Here is a 20486-nt window from a genome sequence, read left to right on the forward strand (position 1 = left end):
TTTATTACAAATATTAAAACTACAAAAGCTAATTTTATTACAAATATTAAAACTACAAAAAAAGGCTTTTGAGAGAAGAGATTCACTGAGAATAGTATTCGTTTCCTATGAAGATACTTTTTTGAGACCTTCTTAGAATAAAAGGAAGGTTCCTGGTATCCAAGCAGTGGGTATCATTTTCTCTTGACTGCTAAAAGCTCTGTAGTCACTGATGATTCCCAGGTTTGGAAAAGCAGTACTAGGTCCTTGCCTGGGAACTGGACAGGGCAGATCAGTTGGCATCTGGCCTGCAAAGGACCACTTGCTAGCCTCCCATTGACCACAGAGGTCTTACTTAGCAAGGATATTCTAATGAAGGCAGATTTAGATCAATTTAAAATCAACCAAAGAAAAACCAAGAAGTCTGATGCTGAATGTTTGAACTCTATGGGAAGAGACCACAGTCACTAACCACAAGACAGATATTTTTGAGAAGGGAATAACTGCAAGTCATAGACCCTCGGCTGATCCAGAGCTTGTCTGTGTAAAGAAAACACTCTCACTAATAAATACTTCTCTCAAAAAAAAGGAATGTACTAGTCGTATATGAACAAATCTTTTTCTAACAGCTAACTTTAAGATGTGAAATTACTATCTCTTAGAATATTTTAGAGTTATATATTTTTATTGTAGTCAAGTTTGGGGGGCTTGAGGGGGATGTCCTCTACCCTCTCCCATTCGGTAATAGCACAGACATTTTATAAAAGAGTGTCAGAATTTGGTCACAAAGAACAATTAAATAGCTTATAACCCAATTCTCTGGACCAGACATAGAAAAACTGGGTTTTTCTTAGGGTATGAGATGCTTCTTAGAAACAGGACAATCTGTCCTCTATAAGTGGTGATTAACTGGACTTCTCATTTTTTAAAACTGACTTTATCAGGCTTTCTGAGTCTTTTTCAGAAGAGATTGCCGCTCTAACTGCTCTTTGAGTTCAAGGAATTAATGTTCAGTAGCCCATTAGGGTTCATAGAATAATAGCATTAATAATTACTCCTCCTTTATGCATCTCCTGCTGTCTTAAAAAAAAAAGTATATTAAATCAGCTGTGGGAGAATTCAGGACATCTGAATCTTAAGAAAATATGATCACACGTCTGTCCACTTCTTGGTTATAAGGCAGCCTGGGGTGCCTGGTGACTAATTGCACACACCGGGACAAGTAGTAGGCTAGTGGAGAGGAGAGAAGAGTGGCCACCGTTAGCCCTGGAGGTGGTGATGAAGCTCAGGAAATACTGCAGCTGAAGAGATCAGGTGTCAGCACAGTTGGCAGATCTGTGTGCTGAAGAAGAGTTCATGATTCTCCATAAATCCAGGGACAGGCAGGGTCGGAGGAGGGCAGAGCCTTCTTGTCCGCCCAAGTAGCCTACACAGCGGGAGGAGAAGAGTTGGGATTCAGAGCTGGAGAAGGAGCTGATGCAGAGGGAACGAAGGTCCTGAGGGTTGAAGGATACAAGGCAGATGAGAAAAACGTGCTGCTAGGACCCGTCCTGGAGCCAGCTTACGAGTCCAGCTTGGTGTGTGCCCTTCTGCTGCCGGACCCGGCCGTGTCCCTTTGGACCCCAGGTAGGGCTGCCCCCTGTGCCTGGAGCAGCAGGGGAGCTCAGTCTTACGGTTTGCAAGCAGCAAAAAGTCACGGCATCCTAAGTGATGCAGAGGAAAGAATCAGAATGGGAGAGTTCACAACCTTGCTCTTTCTCTGTGCTGCGCTGGGCCTCTGCTTCCTACTCTGTAAGATGGGGTTGATAGTACCCCAGAGGCATTAAGGAGGATTAAGTGTGTGGCAAAGCGTTACCAGGTTCCTCTCCCAGTGCCTTGTAGGTGTGGGACAAAGTTAAGTCACTTTCTTCTTTACAGCTTCTACACTTGTATGTGTAGAACGGCGTAGGATTTAGAATTACAAATGCTTTCTGAAATGGGAGCTTACCACTCATTCAGCAAGAAGAGAATGGCTGAGAGGCATGTGCATAATGCTTTATACATCTCAGGTCTCGAGGACTCACTAATTCTAGGCAGAGGCAACACTGATGTCCTGACGGGCCCTGAACGGTCAAGAGCAGGCACTGAGGCAGCCTGGGCTGGAAGTGGGCCAGGCACCGCTCACTGAGCTGGGGGCGCAGCCTGGAGGGACGCGTGCTGCCCACAGGCCTGAGAACAGAGCGGTCAGGGCTAGACATGTGCCCTCACAGCAGGGCTTGCAGTGCAGACCGCTGGTCTGTGGGCCATCTGTGGCTCACGGATATTTTTTCCCCTTAACTAGTATACTGTTTTTATTCTAGACCCCTGGAAATCCTGGCTCAAACCTTGAAAGCAAGCTTAGTATTTTTTTTTTTTAAGAGTGTTTCTTTAAATTGCTTTAGCCAGGGCCTTCACTCTTGTTTGGCTAAATTCCCCATCATTTCCAGTTGCCCTAAACCTGGCCATTCTATTTCTGTCTGGCCCTTGAATTTTCAATTCCTCTTCTGAGCCCAAAGCGGAGCAGGGCACAAGCCAGGGAGCTGGCCCTGGACCCAGAACCAACGACTGAATGTGTTCTGTCCCTCTGTCCAGGGGCTGCTGGGTGGACCACAGGGCTCTGTTGAATTTGGAGTGGGCTTCAGTCCATGGGGTCACAAGGAGTCGGATGGGTCCAACTGAGCAGAGGCACACAAACAGCCTTGTGGAAAGGCAGAAAGCAAGTGTTAGTCGCTCAGTCATGTCCAGCACTTTGCTACCCCATGGACTCTAGCCTGCCAGGCTCTTCTGTCCATGGGGATTCTTGAGGCAAGAATCCTGGAGTGGGTTGCCATTTCCTTCTCCAGGGGATCTTCCTGACCCAGGGATCAAACCCAGGTCTCCTGCATTGCAGGGGTATTCTTTACTGTCCGATGGAAAGGGAGAGAGAACTGATGTGTTTCAGTTTTGGAAAGAGAGAAATTGAGCAAGGTGCTGAATGAGTGTTTTAATCTGATACGGGGTAAAGTTGGAAGCTCCCATGACTGGGAGGGTTCTTCTCTGTGCAGAGCAAGGACAGATAGAAGGTGGGTGGACTCGGACCTTGCCCAGTTTGCCGTCTTAAGGGGACAGTCTTCCCAGGACTGTCTTAGGCAGCATCCTGATTCCATTTAGGGTAACAGGGTGCCAAATGCAGTAATTGTGGTAGACTCCAGGCCCGCAGTGTCTGTGAGTGCCGAGTCATACCGTGCTCTGCGTTCTGTCACCTCTCGTTGACATTGACCTCTTCCCTCCCCTGTGAATTTCCCTCCCGCTGAATTGCCCTGTCCCCCGTGAGCGTAGCTCCGTGTCCGCTTTCCTTTGCACCATTCTTGCTTATCTCTGTTTAACTCCTGCGCCTGGTGGGGCAGTGAGGTGGAGGTGGGCATGAAAGCCAGGGACACTCTTCAGATGTCTGCCTGCAGCCGGACGTTATCAGATCTGATCTCCTGACCATGATGTGAGGAAGATAATGCTCTTCATTTATTTTTTCATGTAGACGGTAATTTTTAGAGCAGCTTTAGGTTCACGGCAAAATTGAGTGGAAAGTATGCCGTATTCCCATAGGTCCCTGCCCTAGCACAACCCGATCCTCCCACACAGTTAACATCCTGCACTGCTTTGGGACCTTTGTTTCCTTTGGTTGTTGTTTTGAAAGATGAGAAACTGAGGGTCTGAGAGAGCCGATCTTAGACAGCAGGGCTCCGGCTCCCCCAGCTGAAGCCCGCCTGCCTTGCTCCCTGTGACGGCATCCACAGCACAGGGTCTCCTGGGGGCTCGGGGCTCCTGATCCTCTGAGCCTTCTTCCCACAGGGAAATGTAGGGAGCGGGGCTGCCCCAGGTGAGAGGCAGGGGCGGCTAGATTGTTGTCTCATGTTCACAAATCTAGACATTGTTTTCCAGTGGATGAGGAGAGTTTGGCCAAGCTGTGACACTTGATTTCCTCAAGTTTCACTTTTTATCTTGTTTCCCTTCTGCCATGTCCCCGTTCCACCAAAGATTAAAGTAAAAAAGACTGATAGAGTGATCCTAAAAATGTTTTCAGTTGAGATTTTTATCTGGACGTTTCAGAAGTTACTTTCATGTGACAAGTAATGTCAAAGTTTGGTGGAAATTACTGACAGGCTTTTAAAATCAGTTTGTTCAAAGCATTGATTGTAAATATAATTTTAAGAGCGAAGGCCACCAATTTCCACTTTATCAGGGCAATAGATTCAGCTCCCTCCCTCTTTCCCCTCTAGCCCTCAACGGAACCAAATGTAGCCCTCCCTGTCCTATGGAACAGCTGGAATGTGAGTGTCACTGAACTGGTTGTTCATTCGCGTCCAACTCTGCAACCCCACGGACTGCAGCACGTCAGGCCTCCCTGTCCCTCACCATCTCCCAGAGTTTGCCCAAGTTCATGTCCATTGCATCAGCGATGCTGTCTAGCCATCTCATCCTCTGACACCCTTTTCTCCTTCTGCCCTCAATCTTTCCCAGCATCAGGGACTTTTCCAATGAGTCAGCTGTTCACATCAGGTGACCAAAATCCTGGAGTTTCAGCTTCAGTCCTTCCAGTGAGTTCTCAGGGTTGACTTCCTTTCAGATTGACTGGTTTGATCTCCTTGCTGTCTACTGGACTGGTGCGTTTATTTGTTTGCATTTAATGGATGTGGAAAGTGGACTCAGATTAATTGCCTCACTTGGAGTCACACCAATGATGGCAGAGCTCGGATATGAACCCATTTTTTAAGATGCTTGTACCTGTGACCTGCTCTTAGACGTTCCTCCTCCATGAACAGGAGGGTTTTTCTATGAGGACATACCACTGGGCAGTGAGTAAACAGTCTCAGCAGGAAAAGAGCCGTGCCTCATGGAGGAGAGGAAGATAATTCATCAACATTGAGCACTCAGCAGCATCGTTTGCAGTTCTGTAGCAGCTCTACAAACCTGGCATAATTCCCCTGGGCACCATGCCGATAACTGACCCCCCTGCCTGCTTCCAGGTCGCTCTCTCCTTGCCTTCCAGCTCCCTCATGGTTTCACCCCAAGTGACCAACCCCTGGAATGGCTCTTCCTCTTTATTTCACAGATTCCTGGAGAAACCAATGTTAGAGCTCCATACAGGGCACTTTGACCGCATTTGTTTTCTTTTTCTTTTCTAACTGTAACACATAGAAAATCCCATGGGGTGAGGAACCCATTTTGAGAAACGGATCACAGCAGCTTTTGAAATACAGGCAGATAAGCAATTAGTGTCCGATTTTCCCTTGGGGATAAAAGATAAGGAAAGTTAATATATACTACAGTAGTAACTCAGTGAAGTTCTATACCAGTGGTGCATTGTGTAAAATGATCATGTTTGACTAAACAACAGTCTTCTATAGGAAAGCTTTATGCTGTCTTGGAGTCATTAGTAGTGCATGGCACAGATTTCCATTCAGACTTGGAGTGGAAACAAATCATCGAAATTTTTTTTTTTCTATTCTTGTGTTAGGTATATTCCAAAAGCTTTTGGATTTATAAAGTATCTTTGAAACAGGAATAAAGAGTTTACCAAATACAGTACATTTAATGGGAAAACCAAATCAACCTGAGATGTAATCTCAAGATGTTTTTGTACCTAGAGTTCATGTACCTGGTCTTTTCAGAGGCTCATTGGTTTCTATTTGTGTGACGTGAGTTTAGTTGGTCTCAACATAGGCTTAAATTCAGTAGGCGTGTGATTATTCACTGTCTGCACAGGGCGCCACCTCACAGGTCGTGCTCATGTAATCCTTACATGCATCCTGTGAGGCACAACCTGTGAGGAATCACCCCAGATTTTCACATAAAGAAAGCCTGACTCATCCATGATTGTGTGACTAACTGGTGGTCATTATGAATCAAGTTATTTCACCTTCAAACCTAGGATACTTTTCCACAAAATTAATTTGTAAGGAGAAAATCTCTAAAACACTACCATATACGCATTCTGTTGATGGTTAGAAGATCAGCAGTCTGGTTCATCAAAGGAAGGGTCTGTTGCTGACTCATCAAAGGAAGTTTATGCAGTGTATGGTTAGTGCCAATGGCTTTGAAGTCAGGCCAACACAGGGATGAGCCCCAGCTCCACAGCTGTGGAGAAATGTCATGACTTTGAGTAAACATGTTTGTGTTGTAACTTCTCAAAGTCTCAAATTTTTCGTCGACCAAACAGTGACAATACAACATCATCCGTAGAGTGGTAATGAGAATTGAATACAGTACTGAACATAGAGCATTTAGTGGGGTACTGAGCAGATAGTACAGATTTTTTGGTAGCTGTTATTACTAACAGTAGTGGTGAGTTAGGAAGATCCTATACTGATACAGAGTGATTGAAGACAGATGTGCATTGTTATTTGGGGGGGCATAGGAAGACTTTTTTACTAATAAAATCATACTGATCTCACTGAAGATTTTTAGTGATAAACAGCCTATATATAGTATGTATAACTTTACTGATGCTTTTTAAGATATTTTAAAATATGGACCCAGATTAGAATATTTCCCCATTGTGTTCCTATTTTAGTTACTGTTGCTAATGGATTGGGGATAGTGGCATGAATAAATTCTGGACAGGTGAGGAGTCCTCAATCCTTTTTAAAAAATGTATACAAAAGTAAGTAGGTGAAGTATATTCTTGGAGTCATTAGAAACATCTGTGCAACTAAACATCTGTTTAACTGTATAATAGTTACACAACTATTTTGATAGACTCTTAGAGAATAATTTCTTTCCTTGATTATTATTCATTTTCTGCTAGAGTTAATATCTGCCATAATAGATCAGAACTTAGTCTCTGAGCCAGGAGAAATTGATTGATTTTCATTATATATAAGTAAACTAATTTTGTTAAAATTAATAAAATTTAAAAATGAAAAATGTATACAACTAATTTATGGCAGAGAGTTTGGGACTTTAAAAACAGTCCTGGTACAAGACATCTAGGTTGGGAATATATAGAATTAGCTTCTTTTTTTCATTTCCTATATTTATTCAAAAATACTTCTCCATATAGTCTTGGTCAAGATATATCAGTGTTTAAAATAATAACTTTGGATATTTGTCTGTATATGAAGTACCGAGAACTTTATGCAAAAAAGGGGAATCTTAAGTATACAGTCCTTATAGATTTAATGCATTATGAGGATGAAATAGATAAATGAATGACTTATCTACTTAGACTTATCTATTAAGAATGATTTCATCCTTTTATGATAAGCTAAGTTTCTGTTGCTGGGAACTGACTTTTGAAAATGATATGTGTTAATATATGAAATAAGATTAAATGGATTAAAAAAGTCTCCATTTGTAGACATAAAGGGATGATGTGGATTTGTATGTTATGTGTGTGTTCCAGCTTATTCATACCATTGTCCCCCTTTTAATTATCATCATCCTTTTAACTAAGCAGTGAGTTTTAGTGTTTTAACCTTTAGATCATCGATGTGTGATCTGTCTTGAAGCAAAAACATCTCAAATTCAAATTATAATCCCATTTTTATTTCTTTTCTCAGATGATGAAACATGCTTGGAAAAATTATAAACGTTATGCCTGGGGTAAAAACGAACTGAAGCCTGTGTCAAAAGGAGGCCATTCAAGCAGTTTGTTTGGTGAGTAGAATGTGCTTTGGCTCATTCCTGACAGTAACTTCTCTCCAGTCGGCTGAACTTGTGGGTGGTGGAGAAAGTCTGTGTCCCCCTCCAGCTTGTGTTGCTAGGAGACTTGCACACCTGATGAGTTGTCTGCAGAGGTTGTGTGTAGTGTGTCCTTCAGATGTAGGACTTTGCAACCACCTACATCCCTTGAAAAAATACTGATGCCTGGGGCAGACTTCCAAAGATCCTTATTTAATGGATATGGGCACAGTATCCTGATTTTTAGCTCCCATGTGGTACATAGCAGAGGAGTATTTGTTGGCTGCATTAACTGCTTCCTGTCAGATAAAAGCTGTGTCTTTATCAATAAGCTGGCCAAGGCAGCCAGCCGTGGTGACCTTCGCTGTGTCTCGGTGACTCTCAGCTTTGGCTCTGAATTTCTCTCGTTTGTGAGAGCAAGTGAGGATGGAGTCGTCTGTTATATGAACTTCCATTTATCCACTTTGGCATCATTTTATTGCTTTGGGTCCTCACAGCCTGCTTCTGTGATTAATACCTTCTCCACGTATTAATAACATTGACATTGTGGAGGTGCAGAAGCTAAGTAACAGAAGCGTTAGATGGATTCCTTGGGTCGCAGAGCTCCCCAGCGTCCTTCTCCCTGAACTTCACTCCTCTTCACTTCTCACAATTTCGTCTATAAGTAACAGGATGAAGGGCGGGGGGAGGATGTGAGTCTTGGCCTGATGCTTCTGAAATCACCATGGAAAAGCTGATGTCCTGTCTTTTAACTGAAGCTGTTAGTGTGCTAAGTCACTTGGGTTGTGTCCGACTCTTTACCACCTTGTGGACTGTAGGCCACCAGGCTCCTCTGTCCATGGGAGTCTCCAGGCAAGAATACTGGAGTGGGTTGCCATGCCCTCCTCCAGGGGATCTTTCTGACCCAGGGATCACACCTGCATCTCTCACATCACCTGCATTGGCAGGCAGGTTCTTTACCACTAGCACCACCTGGGCAGCCCCCTGTTAAACAGATCACATTCTGTAACAAGTAACAGTATCAGCTGACCCTGTGTGCCACAGTGCCATTTGTGCGTCTTCTCATTTAATCCCTGTTATTATGTGCATTTTATGGATGAGAAATAGGAAACTGAGAGAACAGCTTGCCCAGTGCTAGCCACCTACTAACTGGCTGAACTGGTACTATAACATGAACCCATGTGTGACTGGCTAAGGTCAGAGTCTGCTCCTCATCACCCCACTGTACTTTTCCATCTATTTAGGACCTTCCATGTGTTTGGCTCCCTTTCCAGCACTGTGATTAATAAACACAAATCTTTGCAAAGTTTATGACCTAGTGCAGAAGACATATGTACAGATAGTGAATTACCGAAGGACCAGGTGTATTCTTTGAACTGTGGTGATGGAGAAGACGCTTGAGAGTCCCTTTGGACTGCAAGGAGATCCAACCAGACCATTCTAAAGGAAATCAGTCCTGAATATTCATTGGAAGGACTGATGCTAAAGCTGAAACTCCAGTACTTTGGCCACCTGAGGCAAAGAACTGACTCATTTTGAAAAGGCCCTGATGCTGGGAAAGATTGAAGGCAGGAGGAGAAGGGGACAACAGAGGGTGAGACGGTTGGATGGCATCACTGAGTCAATGGACACAAGTTTGAGTAAACTCCAGGAGTTAGTGATGGACGACAGGGAGGCCTGGTGTGCTGCAGTCCATGGGGTTGCAAAGATTCAGACATGACTGAGCAATTGAACTGGACTGGGTGGATTCAGTAGATAATCATTGGAAGTTCTGAAAAACAGTAGACTCTGTGGTAGGAGAAGGACATTGCAGGAACAGTTAGGGAGGGCTGGCTGGTCCATCACAGCGACTCACTTTAGAGGTGAAGAGAGTCAAACCTGGTGTGGTGGCAGTACACGTGGTTTCAGATAATTCTAAAGTATGTTTTGAGGACGTGGTGACCAGTTAACATGGGTGATGGTAAATGAAGAGAGAAACCCAGACACTTCATGCAGACTCACAGTTCTTAATCTTTTTATTGCTTACTATAACTTTAAAAAAATATTTCCAGTTTTACTTTTATCTCTATGAAAGTTGTTCATACCATTAAGAAATCATTTAGTTGTAAATTTGCCATAATCTTTATTGAAGAGATTCCTTAGTTCTCTGTTAATACAGTGATGATTTTTAAATTTATTCTTAAGCCTTAAAAACATACCGAGTCTTTTAACATGGAATGTGGAGGTGAATAAGACATGACTTCTCTATTTTGAGAAACTTCACAGGCTAAAAGGAGATGCATATATATAGTTATAATGGGAAATAGAAAGTGATGAGTGAAAGAGCAATGTAAAGTCTTCCTGTTGAGGGAGTTGAGAGGAAATAAATGAGACTCAGTCTTGGCTAGGACATGGGCAGAGAAGTTAGGATCATTCAGAGCTGCAGAGAGGGAGTAGAATTCCATTTTTGAGTAATGGTTTCTTAGAGCTATCACTAAACAATTTTAGATCTAATTATAATTAAAACAGTTTTGTGCAGGTGCACTTTGATGTAATTACATTAAAATTAATATGTGTGTTGCTCCTTGGTTTCAGGTCTTTTTTTTTCTTGCTAGAGAATGTGATCACAAGTGAAATTTCTAAGAGATTTATTTTCTGCAACTCAGAAAAGACTTTAAAGATTAGTGTACCAGTCTATAGCCTGTGATAATTTTTAGTTTGGTTTGATTCAACTTTTAAATTTTCTTTCACTGAAAGAACTTCAGACTGTGTTCAATATTCTTGTTTACTAATAAATTCAGTTATTACTCACTTCCTGTCCAAGGTATGCTCAGTGTGGATGTATGGATCTGTCAAAGGTCTTTTATTGAATAAATATTTTTCTGATATTTTCAGGTAGTATCCAAGGAGCAACAATAGTAGATGCCCTGGATACACTTTTTATCATGAATATGAAAGATGAATTTGAAGAGGCTCAAGCATGGGTTGAAGAAAATCTAAATTTTAATGTGGTAAGTTAAACAAAAGCTGCCTATTCAGTTCTTAAATCTCAGTTAACATGGATAAATTCCCCTGTGGGGCAGATTGTACCCTAGCAGAAACAAATAAATGCAGTTTTAAATAGTATCATACTATATTCTTAACTTTCCCTACCTTACTACACAAATACATGTCTGGTTTTTTTGGCAAATTAAGAATGAAGAAATTAGTATTTATTAAGACCTACACATGACAAATATTCTTGTTCAAGTCCCACAGCAGCCCCAGGAAATAAGTATTATTTTCACACCTTTACAGATTAGAAATCAGAGCCTCAGGGCTTATCTAGACAATACAGATAGTTGTATGTCAGAGCTCTGAGCCTCACAGAAGCCTTGTGCTTCTGCACTGCACCATGGTGCAATTACGACTTTGTTAGATGAACCTTTGTTAGCTAGAACCCAGGGTGTTATATGGTAAGCTGCAGTTCAATGAAAGACCGACCACAAGAGAAATTGAAATAGAGAGGTTTATTACTTAACAAGTCCTGAAAAGGTACATGACTCACCTCCAGGGGCCACACAGGGAGGTCAAGGCAGAGTACAGACAGAGAGACAGGACCTGGGGCACATGCCTTTGTGACGGTAGGTGGAGTGCTTCAGGTTTCCGAAGGTAAGGCCAAATTGGTCAATTCAAACCAATTTAGTAGGTTCCAGTAAGGTCTTTTCTGAAGGGCACACAGAGGGTGGGCCCTGGGGGTGGGGGAAACATGATCACAAGAGGGAGTCCTACCAGGAACTGACATTTGCTTTGTGACCCTGGGGCTGTTATCAAGGGCGCACTCTTGCCTGAGGGGCTAGTGTTCATTTAAAGCCCCTGCCAGCCACTTGGCCAAACAAAATGGATGCTGAGTCAGTAATACCATGAAGTAGCTTATCTGACCACGCCACATGCATCCAGCAGCAGCTGCATCCACTTTCCCATAAATAAGGTTTTAAACTGTATTGATTGTAGACCCTTATCAGTATAAACTTTTTTTTGGCTGTATCACGCGGCTTGCAGGATCTTAGTTCCCAGACCAGGGATCGAACCTGTGCCCACTGCAGTGGAAGAACAGAGTCCTAGTCACTGGATGGCCAGGGAATTCCCAATATAAACTTTTGTCAATTTCTATATGAAATATTTTTAAAACTTTGTACGCATACTATCATTTTTAACAAACCTCAGTACCCACTGTACATCAAGGAACAGGTTCATAATTATGGGTAGTGAACATTTCTTGATAGTTTGGGACTACATCCTGTCAGAGCAAATCTAATTCCACAGTCATTGCTTCACCTCATAATGAGATTAACAAAGAACTTGTTTTTAGAACAGGAAAAGTTGGCCCTGGTGATTTTTAGTCATTCACTTACGTTTGCATCATCAGTATTTTTTTTTTAAGTTGAGTTACATACACATACCCACACACATACTTTTTTCCAGATTCTTTTCCATTATAGTTTGTTACAAACTACTAAATAGAGTTCCCTGAGCTATATAGTAGGTCCTTGTTGTTTATTTTATATACAATAGTATGTGTCTCTTAATCCCAAATTCCTAGTTTATCCTTCCCCCTTTCTCCTTTAATAACCAGAAGTTTGTCTTCTATGTCTGTGAGTCTGTTTCTGATTCATAAGTTCATTTGTATCATTTTTTTAGATTCCACATATAAATGATATCATGTGGTATTTGACTTATTTCACTGTATTATTTTTAATCTGAGATTACTTTGCAGAAATTCTTGTAAGCCTCTTTGTATCAGCTAAGCATTTGCTGATATCTGTAAATCCCCATAACCAGGCACAAGTACCATGCTGTATGTTGAGAATGGACAGAGAAAGGGTGTCTCCCTGCTGACCCCTCTGCATTGTGGAGCTCTTCTTCTCACCAGCACCATCCAGAGTATTAAAGGCAGCATAACACTGAGTCCTGTTCCTACCTCTTTGAATTAAAAACATATTCCTATTCCTCTAATTAATTGCCATAAATACCCCACTTTGGAAATCACTGAGTTAAAGAAGAATCAGATGAGCCTGTGCTTAGTCTGCCTATAACTGAATTTAGAATATAAAAGACACAGTATTCCAACATAAAGGGACCTTGGAAATTGACATGTTCTGTCTTTTTATTTTAAATATGAAAAAAACAGGCTCAAGGATTGAGTGATTTTGTAAGGTTCTATGCCTTTTTGGTTGGATATGACCTGTGGTAGCTCAGATATAACCAATAGACCTGAGTGTGAAAAATTAAGGCAATGAACAAAAAGGTTTCTTTCTGAGAATTTTTCCAGTAGTCCTATATGAATGTGAGAGTTGGACCACAAAGAAGGCTGAGCATGAAAGAATTGATGCTTTCAAACTGTGGTGCTAGAGAAGACTCTTGAGAGTCCCTTGGACAGCAAGGAGATCAAATCAATCAATCCTAAAGGAGATCAACCCTGAATAATCATTGGAAGGACTGATGCTAAAGCTCCAATACTTTGGCCACCTGATGCTAAGAGCTGGCTCATTGGAAAAGACCCTGATGCTGGGAAGGATTGAAGGCAGGAGGAGAAGGGGGTGACAGAGGATGAGATGGTTCTGTGGCATCACCGACTCAATGGACATGACTTTGAGCAAACTCCAGGAGATGGTGAAGGACAGGGAAGCCTGTTGTGCTTCTGTCCATGGAGTTGCAAAGAGTCAGATACAACCTAGCAACTGAACAACAACAACAGTTCTTTCTTAAGAGTACTTTTGCCCTGCCATGTTATTTCTGAGTAAACTCAGCTACCTACTGGTAAAGAATTATGGAATGTCTTCAGCTGTATATGGAGGAGAGAATGGAGAATATATTCCCTCCCCATCCTCTCTTCCAGAGGAGGAGGAGAATGAGAACTAGATTCTTCCAGAGTCTAATGATGGAAGACAGGAGGGTAGACTTTAGTGACATAGGCCTAAAGAGTATCCGGGTCCCTTGTTCGGCTCTTATGCCGTTGCTGCCCCAAAGCTTCCCCAAACACTGCAGCAGTTCTTTGCTTTTCATGTCCAGTGGTAGTCTGAGAAACTCTGGAATCATTTATTTAAAAGGATGAAGCACAAAAGCCTAGCCTCTCACAGTAATAGTCAGGGAGACAGAAGGCAGTTGGCTGGCCTCAGACCATGACCAGGGGACATGAATGTGTTCCGTGGACCGTAGGGGCCTGTGAAGAGGCAGAGGGAATCTAATAGGGGGTATCAGGCTATTTAGAAGTTCCGGAGAGCAAATTCTTTGACTTCCTTACTTGTCAGGTAAAGGAATTAGACTATCAGCTGAGTGATGCCTCAGATACTGCGCTTTGTTTCTTTAAAATTGTATTTTTGTATTTCTGTAAGATTTTATTCAGTGACTTCACAGACTTTTATATAAAATATCATTTTAGAACTGGTATTGATAATCTTGGGCTATACCCTTCGAAACATACTTTTAAAAGCCATAGTCACAGGTCTCAAATTTCAGTTTATTTTACTGTTCCTAATGTGAGAGGTCTTGAAATGTATTTTTTGCAGTTCTCTCTTTGAGTATTCAATCCATGGGGTTGCAAAGAGTTGGACACAATTGAGCGACTGAACAAGGACAACTTTGGGTATTGCTATATTTTTCTTTAAAAATATAAAAGTTTATCAGTAACATCCAAATGATAATACTTCCATATTAAAATTAATAACATATAAATTCAGGACAACTATATTGATTTAAAGTGCTTCAGCTTACAGTCTTGTAGTTGGTTTTATTATGTCCCATAAAAGAATCTGTCCTATATTCAGTCATTCTACCCCGAGATTCTGGCAGTTGTGTCAACAATTATTCTTGCTGAAAACATTGTTCCATTTATGTAAAGGAAGGAGAAATTGGAAAAGCTTAAATAGAGACAGAAAACTTATTTTTATGGATAACGTGTAGTGTCATTCCAGCCTGGATAAATTATTGCTTATTTTCAAATTAATGCTTTTTCCTGATAAGGTATTTTAATTGACAGTATAAAGGTAATGCAAAAAAAAGTTAATGCATCCAAATTTATTGCAAGGGAAAAATAAGAATGAAACTGGAATAGAATCACTGTTGTTGAGAGTTGTTTTATCTTGTGGTGCTCCTGAGTATAAACAAATCTTACAGTCAAGAATAAATTTGTTTATATGTGAAATATTTGATTTGTGTCACTTACAGATATAAAGTACATGTTTTTTTATGGGTTTATACTGTCATTAAACAAAACTCATTTTCTTTTAATTAAGACATAGCAAGTTGATTGAATTTGCATACTTGGTAGTACAAAGTTCAAATGGCTTTAACAACTGACTTAAATCACTGAGATAATCTGTAGGTGCAGGGGCTTCAGGTAGAGCTTTGTATTTATTCCAAGTCTCTAAAGGCACGCAGGTCTGGGCAGAAAACTGTAAGGGTAGACTCTGGTGACTGAGTTTTCTGGTTTTAATTCGAAGTAATCCTAGGACAAGGAATCTAAAGCAGATCCTTGGCTACTCATTACTCATTCATTAATTCATGCATATATTAATTATGTACTCATTACCTTTTAACTTTTTAGTTTGTATTGGAGAATAGCTCATTAACAATGTTGTGATATTTTCAGGTGAACCCCCGAAGGCATTCAGCCTTACATATACATGTATACATTCTTCCCGAAACTCCCCTCCCATCCAGGCTGCCACATAACATTGAACAGAGTTCCATGTGCTATACAGTAGGATCTTTTTAGTTATCCTTTTTTAAATATAGCTATAGTAATTACCTTTTAATTGTCAAGTTCTTATCCTAATGAAGCTTATAGTCTAGCAGGAATAATAGTCAAGTTACCTAGCTCGGGCCAGGTTTTTTAGGAAATAAAGAAAGGACAAAGGAAATTACTATTTAAAGAGTACTGAGACATACAGAGTATTAATACTCGGTGATTTTTTTCATAGATTACCTGATTTGGTCTTTGTGACACATTACCGGGGTTAAGTGGTGTTTTCCCTATTTTTATAAATGAAAAGGTAACTAATTATCTGCCCCAAATCATGCATCAGACAAGAGCTGTGATTTTTCATAAGATCTGCCTAACTCAGTGACCCTGTTTTTAGTGGAGAGGAAATGCCAAGAGTTGAGAAATACATAGGCAGCCAAAGAATTTGAGTCCCTCAAAAGTAGGCATGTAATCTTGATATCTCAGTACTCATTAGGATACATCATTCCATAGGTATTCACTAAAGAATAATGAAGTGATGAGACGTTGTTATCTTGTCCTACTTCCTGACAAACTGTGCTAGACTCAGCCAGTAGAGAAGCTGGCATGGAACATGGGTAGCTGCACTGTGTCGTATTTTTAAATAGTTAGAAATGATCTGCAGTTCAGGTGCAACTGATGTGCTTTTTACCTAACCTACTTGCAGAACAAGTTTGTAGTAGCTCCTGATACAGGAAGATCATTAACCTAAGAACAATAATCAGGAGTTTCATATTTAGGCCTTTGCAAATTCACTTCTGAACTTCTCTCTCTTCTATGCCTTTAAAGAAGTATTGATCACCTAGATCCTTCCATGAGGAATGTTGAAAACTGCCTTCCATAATGAGTTTTATGTCATAGACATTTTCTCCAGATAACAATTTCTTATATAAACCCTCAGCAAAAACCAAAACTATTTTAAAATAATATTAAAAAGCCTTTTTCTGCATTGAGGTAAAGTGGTATCTCTGTATGAGAGGATGAGCTTTGAGAATGACAAAGGGTAGATGATTAGCTTGTTCCAGACTCTAACTAGCATCACAATGAGACTGATCTTTGGCAAGCACTTGAATTGTGCTTTTTAATTGTAATGAACACCATATGTTTTAGATAGCAGAGGTACTGGTAGCAACAGTGACTGTATTTTTTAAAGATTCAGATTGTTCTGTTACCCAATTGGAATGCCATCCTACTTTTTAGAAAATAAGCTATAGGGTTCTCTATTTGAAGGCTGTTAAATAACCTCAAGAAGCAAATTGGGATCTCTTCAAGTGCCTGAATGAGTTCTTGGCTTAGGTCCAGAGCTCCATACCATGGAGTATAGGAGAAGTGACCTTTGCCTTAGTATTGCTTTTATAAAAGCTCTGTTTTCAAGCAGCCTTAACATCCTGATGGTGTAGATAACTAAGTTAATTATCCTGTCAGATGGAGCTATTCAGTGTTTTCTCTCTGAATGCTGATCAGTGTCTGCCAAAGGAGATGATCTGGGTTTTGGCTATAAGGATACTGAGCTATGATCCCTCTGACAGTAATCAGTGATAGATTGGACTGCTACTTGAGGGTCTTTCTGGACCTGCTTGGTAAAACTAACCTATTAACAGAGAGAAGAAGGTGATTTGCCTATCTCTGTTGCCCAAAGAACTTTGTTCATCTTAAGAGGTTTATCATGTTACTTAAACATGAAGTTAAAAGCTGCTCAAACACATATTATACTAAGCTATACTGTTTAATATTATAATTTAATCTATTAAGAGGAGATGTAATCCTCAAGATGTTACTACAACACACACTCTGAAGTTCCACATACAAATGAATGTGTATGCTAAGCCCAAACATAGACAAGGCTAATAGGTAGTTACCTGTCTTGAAAAGTCTAATGCTGTTTCCACTGATTCTCAGTAAGATAAAGCATAGTTGTTCAGTTGCTCAGTTATGTCCGATTCTTTGCGACCCCATCGACTGCATGCCAGGCTTCTCTGTCCTTCACTATCTTTGTGAGTTTGTTCAGACTCATACCCATTGAGTCAGTGATGCCATTCAACCATCTCATCCTCTGTTGCCCCCTTTTCCTCCTCTCCTCAATATTTTTCAGCGTCAGTTACTTTTCTAATGAGTTAGCTCTTTGCATCAGGTGGCCAAAGTACTGGAGCTCCAGCTTCAGCATCGGTCCTTCCAACAAATATTCAGGGTTGATTTCCTTTAGGATTGACTGGTTTAATCTCCTTGATGTCCAGAGGACTCTCAAGAGTGTTCTCTAACACCACAGTTCGAAAGCATCAATTCCTCAGCACTCAGCCTTTTTTGTGGTCCAGCTCTCACATGCATGACTCCATACATGACTACTGGAAAAATCATGGTTTTGATTATATGGAAATGTGTCAGCAAAATGAAGTCTGCTTTTTAATATACTGTCTAGGTTATCACCTAGACACCTCCACCTGTTAGTAGTGGAGCAGTTGTTATTAAACCGAGTTATGGCATTGGTTTGTAGTGGGACAGCTGTTATTAATACTTGCTTGTTCCTTGCTTATAGTTCATTGAGTAGAAAACTGACAGGAAGTTTAGAGGAATAGCTAGCAGAGAAGTATTCTCTGATTTTAGGGCTCAGAGAATTAGTCTAAAAAAAAAAAAGTCTAATAATTGGAATAGGAAATAGGATTAAGATATTTAAAATTAAGATATTTCTGGAAATAAAAATTCTTTTCTAAGAAGTCTTTTTCATTTTAAAGTAATCTGATCTGTCCTGCTGTATGGAACATAAGTTAAGAATCAAGGAGAGTTCCTTAAACTTGATGCAGGTTTGATTCTAAATAATTATCTTAAAGTCTGAAGGTGCAAAGAACAATATATCTATCAAGGAAAGTTTGTGCCTCTATAATTCCTCAGTCAAAATCCATGGCTGAATCTGTTCTACAACCTTAGTTTGTTATACAAATGGTCAAGCCTGTTATTTCACTTACTAAAATCTATCATCTTATAATTTGCTTATAAAAGTGAATAAGTTGCTTATAAAAAATGCAACCTAATAAATTTATTTGAGTTATTTAAAATACCATCCTGTCTAGTAGGAGAAGGTTGATATATATATTTGTATCAGAGACCTTCAATATGAGGGTTAGGAGAATATGTTGCCTCACCAATTTAGGTACGACGCCCCTTATCAGCTCAGAAGCAGTTATGGAACGAGAATAACACTCCTCTCCCTTGGCAACATAATTTTCCTAAAAGAAAAGGGGAGAATGAGAGGGTAACAGGCAGGAAGGCTAGGGGCCACCAAACAGAGAAAATAGGCTGCAAGTGTCAGACGTTTTTTCTTTCTCTTAAGCTGCAGGGCTTCTCTTGTAGCTCAGCTGGTAAAGAATCTGCCTGCAATGCGGGAGACCTGGGTTTGATCCCTGGGTTGGGAAGATCCCCTGGAAAAGGGAAAGGCTACCCACTCCAGTATTCTGGCCCAGAGAATTGCATGGACTGTATAGTCCATGGGGGTGCAAAGAGTCAGACACGACTGAGTGACTTTCACTTTATATATATTTGTATATCACGAGCACATATACACACACTTAGTATGCCAGAGGACAGCAATACTAAGGAAAGGGTTAACTTAATGTGGAAATTACCAGTCTAAGATACCCTGGGCAATATGAGACATTAGTAGGGACGCCTAGTTTTTTCATGATTTCACCTCTTAATTTTAGTTGCGAACTTTATTTTTTATTAAATTTATGTGTGATTCTGGTTAAGTGTGTTCTTTGATTCAAAAGCTATTGGTAGAGGAAAGTCAAAGTGAAAGAGCAGTTTTTCCAGCCCACATAGTTTTGTGGGTAGGCTTTAAGCCAAAAACGTCCACCTTGCCCTTTCTCATCCGTTGTGCATGCAGTTTAAACAAAGACTGGATCTACTTCTCAAACTGGCACTCACGTGTGCACACTCACTGTGTACTAGACACCATAGACTACATAGGGCATGTTCCTGAAATGTGACCTTACTTAAAGATTCAAGGAATTTAACCTCATTTAAAGTAAACACAAGCTTCTGGATAGCACAGGGAGCTCAGCTTGATGCTCTGGGATGATGTGGAGGGGTGGGATGGGGTCGGGAGATGGGAGGAAGGCTCAAGAGAGAGGGAGATATATGGTTACATGTAGCTGATTCATGATGTTGTACAGAAGAAACGAGCACGACATTTAAAGCACTTATACTCCCATTTTTAAATTTTTTAAAGATTACATATGTAAAAAAAAAAACACGGATTGAAGGAGATTACAAAATCTACACTGTTAAGATAAATCACACAAAATTTTAGTGTTGCGGGCTGTTTGGGGCTCCCATCCTTCGCATACTGTTCTCTCCCTGCCTGGACCCCTCTTCTGTCATTAGGGTGAATCACTGGAGAAGTTTCAGAGCATCTGAAAAGATGCTGCATTAATATTAATAGGATGCGTATCTTCATTCAAATTTAATAAGTTTATTTTCATGTAAATTAGAATCAGACATTTATAAAATTGGCCTCAAACCCACAGATTGTAGAAGTTCACTTTGGAAAATCCAGATATCGTACAAAGTACTTTAAGCACAAAAGGAAGTTTGGTCAGGATACTATATTTCAAAAAGAGGATTTGAAACATAACTCACTTATGAGGTATGGCCCATGACTCCCAAAAGGATCAGTTTGCATTCTAGCATTTAGAAGATTATGATTCTGCAGTTTCTTGTTTGCTATTCACCCCTGAGGAAGCTAGGCCTTATTGGTCTACTTCAGCTGAGGTTTGTGCAGTGTAATGGCAGCAACTCTTTACTGGGTACTTTTACCTGTACCAGGCATTGTGTGCAATGCATGGACTCATAGTGCCCTGTAAAGAGTGCATGGTCCCTTTTTACAAATGGGAAAACCAAGACTCAGAATATGTGGTTTGCCTGGAATCTCACATTTAGCTGTCTCCTGAACCAACCTTCAATACCAGGTCTTTCTGCCTCTAGAGCAGTGTTTTTTATAGTCTTGCCCCCACTATAGCCAAGCAAGATGTTATATTTTTATCTTATTAGTCCTTTTCATCTAGAGATCTGTAAAGAGTGAACTAAAGTATATAAA

The 20486-nt window shown here is 40.6% G+C and overlaps 1 protein-coding gene across 1 annotated transcript in view; it reads left to right on the forward strand.

Moving 5' to 3' along the window:
• Nucleotides 1-20486, forward strand: part of MAN1A1 (mannosidase alpha class 1A member 1) — a 167417-nt gene that overhangs the window by 36139 nt on the left and 110792 nt on the right. The window contains exons 3-4 of the mRNA XM_043439002.1: nt 7536-7632; nt 10531-10646. Of these exons, the coding sequence (XP_043294937.1) occupies nt 7536-7632; nt 10531-10646 (213 nt within the window). The remainder of the gene's footprint in view (nt 1-7535; nt 7633-10530; nt 10647-20486) is intronic.

Source organism: Cervus canadensis, chromosome 20, assembly GCF_019320065.1.
Source record: "Cervus canadensis isolate Bull #8, Minnesota chromosome 20, ASM1932006v1, whole genome shotgun sequence".
NCBI classification, from domain to species: Eukaryota; Metazoa; Chordata; class Mammalia; order Artiodactyla; family Cervidae; genus Cervus; species Cervus canadensis.